Source organism: Pyrgilauda ruficollis, unplaced genomic scaffold (assembly GCF_017590135.1).
Source record: "Pyrgilauda ruficollis isolate IOZ18807 unplaced genomic scaffold, ASM1759013v1 scaffold8, whole genome shotgun sequence".
Taxonomy (NCBI): domain Eukaryota; kingdom Metazoa; phylum Chordata; class Aves; order Passeriformes; family Passeridae; genus Pyrgilauda; species Pyrgilauda ruficollis.
In genome coordinates, this window is record NW_024529932.1 from 8,176,956 (window position 1) to 8,188,785 (window position 11,830).

An 11,830-nucleotide genomic window follows, 5' to 3' on the forward strand; every position below is an offset into this window, starting at 1 on the left:
AACCCTCATGTCTGTCACTGAAGCACTGAGTGATAAAAAACTGTGTGACAATATAAAAGGAAGCAATGAAAAGGAAAGAATGAAATTAACAAACCAATCAACAATAACTTCAGTTTTCACTGCATATATTGCAGAAACAAATTTTATTTTCTTAGTATGTTTTCTTAGTATTTCTTAGCAAAAAGCTGTCGTATTTTCGATCCTCTCTAATGTATACTCTTCTTCCTGTGTTTTTAGAAGAAAACAAAGCTAATACTTTTCCTCACAGTTTCAATCTGGCCTTTACATGTGATGGAATGCACTGTGGAAGAGGTCACAGCACACAGTTAATTTGTGTTTTTTAAATAAACATGCAGAGTAGCAGTGGAACAAATGAGTTTCATTAGCTCTGTTTCTAAATTTGTGTGCAAAATGACTAACTCACCTCCCATCTCACAAGAACAAGACATTGTAAATAGGTTATTATTTATTAAAAGCTGACAGCATGCTGGCTGTTGTGTGAGCAAGACTTCCTGCTGATTGTCTTTCACTGAGGGCAGGTACTGACCTCACCTATAGGGAGAAGGACTGTTTACCCAGTTTATGAGTGCAGAAGCATTTTTTTCTGCTGGTAATGGACAGTGGATTTTAAATGTGTGTTGTAGCAAAAGCAGGAAATCTTATTTCTCCAAAAGATGATCAAAATAACCCGAATGTTATGAGTTTGCACAGATGTTACCAGGCAGACCAAGTTTGTGGATGCTTCCCAGCCCTATGGAATAGAGGATTTGAAGGATTTCCGTGGCTGGCTTCCAAACCATAGTAAAGTTTTGAAAGTTCAATTAAAATGAGTGATTCTTATTTATAGATTAAAAAAAAAAAAAAAAGGAAAGAAGAAGGAGAAAGAAACGAACAAACCAAACAACCTAGTCTGTAATTAACATCGTTGTTGTGAAGACTGAGGGTTTTAGGCTGCCTGTGAGAATGTTGTAAGTAGTATCACATTGAATGCAGAACATGTCCTTAGGTTATGCAGGAGCTTACTGTATAGCAGAAATAATTCTGAACCCATTTTCTGTGGCAAGTAAGAGAGGAACAAAATTAGAAGAGTGCTTAGCTGCATGGTGAAAGTCTTGGGCATGTGGGAAGAACCACAGTCAGTGAAATCATGTGGGGTCCCACGTGTTCTTAAAACTTCATGGACACCAATGTTATCAAATGCTGGCGTATTTTTTACATAAAGATGGTGTAACAATGATGTCTTTTTTGAATTTGTATTTGAGTCCATATGTATTTTTTCATTAAAAAAATAGGGACTGATGGACAAAAGCACAGTGCAATAACTGTGAATTAAGTAAATAAAAGGACCGTATTGAGTACAGTGTTAGGTAAATCACTCATTCATACCCCATCAGACCCTGTTAGTAGCTGCTATTTATTTCCTTCACCTTAAGTTTTGCAGCAGTCCAGTTGCTATGAGCAAGTGTATGCTCAGAATATATAAATATCTCATTTTCAATTTTTTACTGTTATAAAGTTAACAAGAGAAAAAGACTTCCCTATCTGTAAAAATTATTTTTTTGGCAAATGCAATTTTTAGCTAAAATGTATGCAGAGTAAATCTCTGATTATTCATTCTGAAGGAAACTTGGTGACTCTGAGCTGTACAGGTCTATGCAATTGCCAGATCTCAGACAGTTACAGGGAATGATGGCTGAAATAGTCACATGAGTTTTACAATTTGCTGGGGATTTATTCCTCCTTATTTTGAGGAGGATACAATTACCTTTAAAATCATTGGTGCCTCAGTCTTCAGCATTCTCACCACTGCAATATGACAGAGTGAGAAAGACCTTAGACCTTGAAGAGTTTGGAAGAAAAATATGGAGGAGATAAAAGTAACTTATTTATTCACTCCATTTAACTACTCTTCCTGCCAATTTGAGAAAAACTGGGTATTACTTTAAAGCCTGTGTTAGAAGTGGTGGCAAAAATAACCTCTGTGATGTATTTATTTGTGTAATTAGATGGCTGATGTTGCAGTAACTCTGGGTGATCCCGTCCTATTCTGTTCATGATTTCTATTGTGACTGTCACAGTCTCCAGCAAATGTGCTGGAGAAGAAAAGAGTTTTAGTGAAAAGATAATAATCTTTTTGTTCTTCTTTCTTTTAACTGCATCTGATCTAAGCTAGAGGAATAGAACAGTCTGGTTTTTTTTCCACTTCACTCTTTCTTCTTTAGTTTACTCTTTATTTGAAAGGGCTGCTTGTAGATGAGTGCTAATGCCATTACCCTTGGTGGCTCAGGAGAGGCAGCCTGACGTGGGTCTCGTGTTTTTTTTACAGATGAGGATAGGCATTCACTCAGGTTCGGTGCTGGCCGGCGTGGTTGGTGTGAGAATGCCGCGCTATTGCCTCTTTGGGAACAACGTCACCCTGGCCAGCAAGTTCGAGTCAGGAAGTCACCCACGCCGCATCAACGTCAGTCCCACCACCTACCAGTAAGTCCTCTGCACCCTTTCCTATTGTTTTTGTTCCAGCCTGTTTTCAGTTCCATCCTGTAGCATGCTCTTATGCTCAACACATGTAATTCAGCAGAAAGTTGGTGAGGCATCAGGACAGAGGAAAATGGTATTGTGTGGGGATGTCTGTCTTTTGTTCACAGGTTTGTGTCAGAATGTGCAAAGAAGTCAGGCATTGGAGGCAAGGGGGCACAACAGAAAAGCCAGCCATTCCTGCTAAAAATAATATGTAACAGAAGGAATGGGAGATGTCCCCCAAAGCGACATAATTTTATGCACTATTACAGCTTTTTACTGGGGATTTAGGTTCCACCTGCTAAACACAGTTCATGAAAGAAAGCACACTCCCATTGTCTAAGAAGGAAGTCTAGTTTTGCCAGTAAGGCCAAGCTTACAAAGAGATTTAATGCTTTCTTGAAGACAGAATTTCTTATTTAGCACTGTAAAGTCACACTTGATAGAAGCATTCTCATAATGTAGGAAAAAAAGATTGAAAATGGCAAAGCGTTATCCCTAGCGTTTTGAAGAAATTATGCAAATGGAGAGAGGGCTTGATTAAATCTGGTTGTGAGGAACAGCTCCTAAATAAAAATGGTGTTCCTTATTGTTCAAATTTGACAGTTTGACTATTAGAATTTCTACTGCTTAGAGTACAGCTGATGCACTCACTTTTTTTTTGGCAGGATATCTCAATCTTCCAGTGTTCTGCATCTGAAGTAATTTTCTGAAGTAATGTTTTGAGACAGTGTGGTAAATCTGTACACAGCTGCTCAAACAACATTGCTTTTCTTTCTTTTTTTGTTTTCCTATTCAGTACTGTGAATCTCAAATCTTTTCCCCCACAGCCATCTATGTAAATAAATATTTTTAATGGGATTTCTTCATCCAAGTATTGAAGTGTCTGCTGTGCTAAAATGAATAAGTCAGAAATTAAAGTTAAAAATAATTAAACTAGTGCATAAAGTGACATTCTTCTGAAGAGCCCATTCACTTGAGATCATATTTTGAGAATGAAGCAGGTGTAACAAATTGACCAAGAGGTGGAATAACAGAATAGGGTTTGTATCATAGAGTGAACAGAAATAGATTCATACAGCTGTCTGGTAACATGCAAGAGAAAGACAATCTATTATTTTCCAAATCTATCCAGATACAATCTATTATTGTTTACAGAAAACATTTTCATTTAAATAAAAATAAATTCAATAAATATATAGGAAATTCCTGTTTGGAGCTTGGTATCATTTGAAAATAAATTGGTTTTGGGACCTTCCATACACAGCATTCTACAATGCTTGACTCTTGGCCATCCACTGTGGGATAGAAGGAACCCTCTAAAACCTTGTTTCAATAGTCACCATAATTTTGTTTACCATTTGTGCTCCAGTTACAAAAATTACACAGTAGCAGGGCTTTTGGTGTGTGGTTTGTGGTCTGGCAAAACGTGACCAATTCCCTGTGACAGGGAGCTGGACTTTTCTTGAACAGGGTTAGTTCTTATAAAGTGCCGTTCTCCAGCCTGAGATAGTCTTCAAGATACTCTGAAAGTGCAGTCCATACTTTTCAGAAAAGAGATCTTCACAAACATGGCTCAGGGGGCTTATTTCACTTGGGGCTATGGTGTTCCTTGCTCATGTTTATGTCCCTGAGAGCAGAAACTGGTGAGCTAGGCAGCTTTATGGAAATATGACTAGATACCAGCTGTGGGACCTGTGGTGCACAGAACTCTCTTCATGCTGGGCCAGAGTAACTTTCTGTGTACCAGTGCACGGTGCCAGTTGTGTTGATTTGGTTATAAGTGATACAGCACCTCCTCTGTGAGGCACAAATTTGGGGTCATTGTTGAACAACCTGATCTAGCTGAAGATATTTCTGTTCACTGCAAGAGGGTTGGACTAGAAGGGTTTTAAAGGTCCCCTCCAACCCCATTGATTCTGTGGTTCTGTGACTGTATTTTCTTTTCATCACAATGCTGATTAAAAGGCTGTTCTGAAAATTAGTTTGAGGGCCTGTGTATGGAGCTTGTTAGAAATTGGTGGGTTTGTGCTGCCCATTTTCTGACTCTTAGTACATTGTGGTGCAGAGAAGACAGCTTCTCTTTACCTGTGTCTCATCTCTGTCTAGCTGCTACTGGGCATATTGTACCATGGCAGGTCAAATGTCAGTCACCTTGGAGAGCATTCTTACTGAATCCTAGGTACTAAAACTTGAATCAGAGCTTCTCACCCTGCATATCTCTCAGGTTGCATCAAAAATGGTTTCTTTCACTTCCCTTTAATCCTAGAAATCTGGTATGAATAGGACCATTTTTTTCAGGATAGCTGAACCTTCACCTTATATTACCCTCATGTCTGTACTTACCTTGCACACAGTTATCAATGTAGACTGTTGCTTCAAAAGGGGGAGAGGGTAGAAAAGTGACTGATTACATAGTAATGCTGTAGCATAAAATTGCAAAACAATATACAACAAAATACAGAATTAGTGGTATTTTTTATCTGTGTTATTGTACTCAGTAAACAATCTGCTGTTAACATGCTGAACAAATTCAGTGCTTGATTCAGAGAACTTGCAGTGGAAGTAACAGGCTAGATGCATGGTTACAGGTGAAGGAAGTAGAAATGGAAAGAAAATATGTGTTTGAATGAGATGCAGTTATCATTCACAATGAGTGGCTAAAAGTAGTGATGATCAGGCTAGCAACAATTTTGTATTACAGGCTTGGGAAATGATGTGAAAAGATAAAATGAATATGCATGAGATGACTTCAAAAGTTGATTTCAAGCTATACCTTCTGGTATAGCCTTTCAAGCTGGAAGCTTGAAAACAGGAAAGAAGTCAAGAAATGACACTGTTGACACAGTGGCCAGAGGAGACTGCAATTACAAAATACTCAAAGGGGCAAAATTATTCAGAGTTTCTGAACATGATCTACGAAATTTAACATAATATCCTTGTGGTATCCAAATCAAAAAGTAGTGATCTGATGCATTCATATATAACTTTTCTTAAATATAATTTGTATGAGTATATATTTATTGTGTATAAATTAAATGATTCATCACAAACTGAAAACACATTTGTATTTGACTTTATATTCTATTAAATGCTTCTGCTTGATCACACTGTGCTGCTTTGCACTTTGTTAATATTGCTGTTAATATTTACACTATCTAAGAATAAGTGTTTTCCAAAGTAGATTATTTTGCAGTCAGTATGAAAACAACAGAATTTTCAATTATATGAAACCACTGGCATTTATCATCACGTGTTTGTGTCTACCATGGCCCCTGATGGAAGTTGTGGTATAAGTTTTATAAAGCATGCAGGTCCTTGAAACATGTCCAATACTTACCAGCTGTCATTTTACAGTAAAGACTATGCATCCTAAAGTGCCATCAGCATTCAAATAATTATCACACCTCAGAATGCCTATTATTGGTTACAGACACTTCCCTTCAAGGCAGTAATCTGCCTAAGTAAGAATCAGAGTTTAAAATGGTAAGTACGAGGTGTGATGTTTGTTGCTTAGCAGCAGCAGTGAGCCTGGGGCAGCCTTGCTCCAGTTACACCTACCTGGGCAGAGCTCTGCTAGGTGTGAAACAACACCTTTTACAAAGGTGGACTTCACATTTTTTGAATCTGAAACATCACTTCTGTTTGAAATACCCTGTTCTCTTGACTCAGACAGGTCTTTCGACACAAGGGTCACAGATCCCCATTTGCTTTGAATCACTAAGCGTTGTGAAATTAAATCACTGGAATAGCATTGGTAAAACTTCCAGTGAAAAATGTGGTAGCTAGAGAGGAAGATGAGCATCCCAGACTGGTCCCTGTATAAACATATAGACAGAAAAGAATAGGAAAAGAAGTTTATTTAATTCATCTACATTATCCTGAATTGAATAGAATTACCCTATTTTCCATAGTCAGGAAGAAAGCACAGTAAGATTTATGAGAATCTTCAGCGGAGGAGAGAAATTAAATTTTTTTTAGTTTTTTGTTTCAGCCTTTAATTATGATTTTTATGAGATATAATATAATATACCCACATTTGTCTTGTTTTCCTAGTAGTGTTGCAGTGTAATGGTTTGGGATTTCCAAGAGGTTATCAAAAGCAGGTAAATATAGTTCCTGTTTGTCGAGTAACTTCTGTTTAAGAATGAATTCTTTTTTTCCCTCTTCTTTCTACCTCTTGTCTTTTGCAGCCTGTATTTCTCTTGTGGTCAGTGTGCTTCTGGCACTCAGTGCTGAGTACAGATACTTTCCATTATCATACATTGGGCAATGCATCTGGGACCTGAGCTTAGGCAAAGATGAACAGCCTGTATCCCACATCTTTATCTTGATTTAGGAGAGAGGACAGCCCAGGTGTACCTCTTTATTGAGCTGGGCAAGGTTATTGTGTGTTTTAAAGGCTGCATAAATTGATTCTCAGCCTTCAAAATTGGTTAAAACCAATGTAGGTTTTTAATCATTCTTTCACAGAAAGTTCTTTCAAGAAGTTCTATGTAATTAAGAAGTTTTTCTGTACTTCCCTCTTTAGAGGGATTTTAAATTAAAATTAGGCTTTTCTTTAAACACCTTATTGATTTTTATCAAATTCTTTTTCCTGCAGGTTATATCTATTTATATGTATTACTTCTCCTACAGGTTATAGCTATCTCTACATCTATATTTTTCTGCCTTGTATGGTCAAACCAATGGGCTTGCTCTCCCAAGCAGATTATTTCAGATTTTATTTCTCAGCATCCTTTAAAAAACTGTTTCTTTTTATGCTGGTCAGTTCACCACGTATGTTTTCAAGAGATATTGGTGGACAGACAATTTAGTTTTGGACAGATTGGGAATACAATTTATTCATGGGCACAAAAAATTATTGCTAGTCTAATTTTAGAAGCATAGTCAAAATGCACTGTTTTTTCTTGGGTTTCTGCTCCCAGTGTCACCTGCCTCTGTGAGGCTGCACCCCACAGTCTCTGTGTTTTGTGATGGTGGTCCTTGGGCCTCTGGTGTCTGTCTGTGCTGTGCTTTGTGACACTGTATTTTTGTTCAAGGTTCACTTTTATCCAAGGTTCACTCTACCCAGGATAGCTGTGCTAGATCACTGTTCAGTAGTTGGCAGTGTATGTTACCTCACAGTTTCACACAGCTGATCTAAAGCTGAAACATGTTTAGGCAGAAGTCATCTGTTGGCTACACAGCTGTCAAACTACAAAAAGCTCAAGCCTGCAAAAATCCAGGCAGGTCCTGAGGCCAGCACTGTTACATCAGTGTAAAGCCTGAGGCCTTTTAGTAGCAAACCTGTGCACTGAGCCTCTGATGTCCCAAACCCAGTATTCTTTTTGCTTAGGTGGGTGAGAAAAAAAGTGTTAAAGGTCAGATTGACGCTCACCATGCTGAGCTGCATGTGGTATGCAATATATTCCGTAAAAAATCATGACTGGTCCTTTCATTAAAGGTCAGATTGACGCTCACCATGCTGAGCTGCATGCAATATATTCGTAAAAAATCATGACTGGTCCTTTCCTAACCTTTCCACAGTTGACCTGTATGAAGAAGGAACACTAATACACTAACTTCCATAGTTTAAAAAGTAATAAATGCAATGTGCAATTAATTAGGTAGATGTGTAGTCAGGGTTTTTTTTCCATTCTCCTTATGCACGGAAACTGAGGGAGAAATTCAAACCTGCTTAAGCTTAGAACCAAGTGCGCTGATTTTTAGCATTACAATGGCAATGTCATATGTTTATACAAAGTATATTAAGAGCAGCCTTCCAAAATTTCTAATGAGTGCTGTAATAATTTATTATCTGTATTCATATGGAAACAACTGAGCTGGTTTATATTATCAAGACAATGTCCAGTTGGTGAAGCAAGCAACGCTTGTTGCCACAGAGGAAGGGAACAGCAGTCCAACAGAAGACAGTCTTCTCACAGCCTGTTTGGAAAGCCATTAAAATTAGATTTTCCTAATTATACCAATTAATGAGCTGATGTGAACAAGGTTAACTAAAGGTTTTGCAGTTCTTTTAGAGTCAGGGCAGAAAGAACCTTTTCCTTTTGTTGATATTTCTCCCTGTGATAGATAGCATTTATGGAAGATTGACCTGGCCAGTGTGCTTTTCATGGTGCATACTATGTTTAGGAGTGAAGGCACAGTCTCCTTTGTTGTAGAACATTGCATTTCTTTTAGAACTTTTGTTCAGTTTTGGTCTTAACAGACCAGTTTTCCTAAAGAAAAGTTCACACTGAAGTTTAGTTCTGAGTGGGTGCTTTTGTGCTCTGATTCAGCAATCCAGTGAAAAGTACCAAAGCCTGATGTCTCCGAGAAACGGAGGGGAAAACTGTGGGCATGGAGGGCGTTAAGAATCATCATGGGCAACATGTTCCACTTGGAGAAGAGGAGACTGACAGGAGACCTCATTACGGTCTGCAGCTTCCTCGTGAGTGGAAGCAGAGGGGCAGGCACTGATCTCTTCAGTCTTGAGACTGAAGTCAAGAAAAAGGCACAAAGCTGAGTTGGGAGAGGTTTTGGCTGGATATCAGGAAAAGGTGCTGTACCCAGAGGGTGGTTGGGCACTGGAACAGGCTCCTCATGGGAGTGGTCGCAGCACCGAGCCTGAGACAGTTCCAGAGGTGTTCAAACAACACACTCAGGCACATGGTGTGAAGCTTGGGGATGTTCCTGTGCAGGACCAGAGTTGGACTTGATATTCATGATGGGTCTCTTCCAACTCAGCATATTCAGTGATTCTCTGGTTTTCGTTTTCTGAATATAGAAACTATGATGAAGATGTGACTATTTCTTGCCAAGATAGTTTGAAATATAATTACTGTATCATTTCATCTACGTGAAGAAAGAGCTACAGCTTTTAAAAGCTTCTTCAAGATTCCCCCTAAGTATGATCCCAATTTTCATTCACACACAGACCTCCTGAATTTTCTTCTTAAATGAATGAGCAGAAAAGAAAAAAAAAAAAAAGATAATTCTCAGAGACTATCCCTTTTTGTCTGAAAGCAAGAGCATTCCCAGCAAGGAAGGGACAGTACAAGAATTTTAAAAGCTCTGGAAGACTTCAGGTTAGGAGGAAAAGATGTCAAAGTTAATCAAGTGCAAATCACTGTTTAAGAAATTCTTCCTCCCCTGAAACATCATTGAAGAGGACAAGCTGAGGGCAGACCTAATTCCAGGCAATTTATAGAAATACCTGAGTACCTTGACCCTCACAATTTGAGCTCTGAATTGTAAATTGTGTATCCAACTGCTTGAGTGGAACCCAGAATTTTGAACCTGTGAAAAACCTACTATAAAAATATCCTTTGCAATAGTGCCCTGAAGGGAAATTCACAGAAGTGATTCAGAAAATACAGCTAAGATAAATGCTTTGGGATATTTTCAGACTAGTTGTTACATGAATATTCCTGAACTGCGGAGGTTGTGTAATTTCAGCTTAAGCTCTCTGAATATGGGACAATCTGGGGACATTTTTTATATAGTTAAAGCTGCAACATAATTTCCTGAAGGTGAAGATTGTGCTCTCAGGGTGGATTGTTCTTTCAGGCTTTTACAACTGGCAGCCTGTCCTGTTCACAAAGGAGTGCTCTGAGAGCAGTCCATGAGGTGAGGCAACCAACCTGAACTGGGTGCCACCACCCAGGAAATGTTCCAGAGCAGTAGGTTTTACACTGGATCTTCTCCTGAACCAGAGAGGAGGTGCAAAAAAATGGATTGCCTGGGATAGAGTGGCTTGGTCAGCACCTGGTGTCCAGCCAAGGTCAGCCCACCACAGTGCAGCTCAGTGCTCATCCCTAAGGATGTGCACTATTCATTCACCTGCTTGGCACAAGGATCTTTTGGGGTTCTTTGTTCCCATAAAAAGGAATTCAGTAAACTTAGAAATGGCCATGGCCATCAACTGCTATTGATTTCTTTTTAACATCACAGGTGGCCTAAAAGTAAGAGGGAATATTTTGCAGAAAAATATCCTTGCTGATATGCACTGAGAATCTGCAGATAACTTGTTTCTTTAGTATATACAAAAAGATGTAGGAAATCAGAGGCAATTTCTGAATTTTGATCTCACTCTCCGATTGGGAAGCCAAGTGTCAGGACCAACATATTATTTAAGGAATTTGAAGAACCTGTTCTTTAGGAGAAAGCTAACAAGAGGTCATTTTCATCATGATAAAAATCTTATTAATAGTATTATTCTATGAGCCAGAAAACTTTCTTTATTTTCTTCTCTTTTTTTTTTTTTTTACCCTTAGATTGTAAAGTAAGTAGGATTGAATGTAATCATAAGTAACTTCCATCAACGTTTGGTAGCAAAGGTTTCCTGCCATGCTTGCTTGAGAACTGAAATGTTATCCCAGTGAAGGTCAGCTGGACAATTTGTGAGCGTTGAGGCTGATTCAAGCATCTAATACAGGGATGTGGAGTCTATCACAAGCCACAGCAGTGAAGGAATCTTCAAAAGACAAATTATCAGTCCTGGAGCATTTAATTGTAACCAAGTTACAATTCACAAAACAAGTGAAAACAAGATGGGTAATTAATATCTTGCACTTTTTTTGTCTATGAGGAAGTAGTAGGAAATACCAACTAATGCTAGTGCCAGCCCTGACCTTAATCAAATAATGTAGATACACTCTACAGTTTTGGATTTGTGTAACTGTCATTAAAATTGCATGATGTTAGACTCTGATGAGGAAACCATTGATTTTTAGGAAGGCCAGATGCTCCATAGTGAATAGTCAGTGTGGGGAAGAGTGGCTACAGTGAAAGCTTACAGATTTAGCTCAGAAGGTTCTAAGATTTCAGCTGTTACATGCAGAAATCTAAATTGGGAAGCTGTGAAGAGTTATTTCAGTATGTTAAGCCTGTAGTTTGGACACACAAAATATTTACTGCAAACATTGCAGAGATTAAAGGAAAAGCTTCTCTGTAGAGGCCTCCACAAATATTCCTGCAGTTTAGAAAAGATTGCAGTATTTTGATCATAAAATTGACAATCTGGACTTGCAAGCCACATGCAAAATAAAGTTCTCCACAGAAGTTCAAAGGCAAAAACTTTGTTGGCTTTATAACCAAATGATTATTTAAAAGCTGGAAAGAAAATGCCTTTATATGTCAATGAGCTTTGTCTCATGTAAAACTAATGAAAAATATTCTGTAAAAGAAGTGCCATTGCATATACTGATAATCCTGCAAAATTCTCCTGGCAAGAGGATTCATTCATTCATTTGCTTTCCAGAAATCAACTTTACAGACATTAAATAATCTACCTATTACAAAATTCCATGGAAACTTATAACGTTCTTCC

The 11,830-nt window shown here is 38.3% G+C and overlaps 1 protein-coding gene across 1 annotated transcript in view; it reads left to right on the top strand.

Annotated features, from left to right (window-relative positions):
• Window positions 1-11,830, top strand: part of GUCY1A2 (guanylate cyclase 1 soluble subunit alpha 2) — a 152,160-nt gene that overhangs the window by 120,945 nt on the left and 19,385 nt on the right. The window contains exon 7 of the mRNA XM_041487209.1: window positions 2,327-2,481. Within this exon, the coding sequence (XP_041343143.1) occupies window positions 2,327-2,481 (155 nt within the window). The remainder of the gene's footprint in view (window positions 1-2,326; window positions 2,482-11,830) is intronic.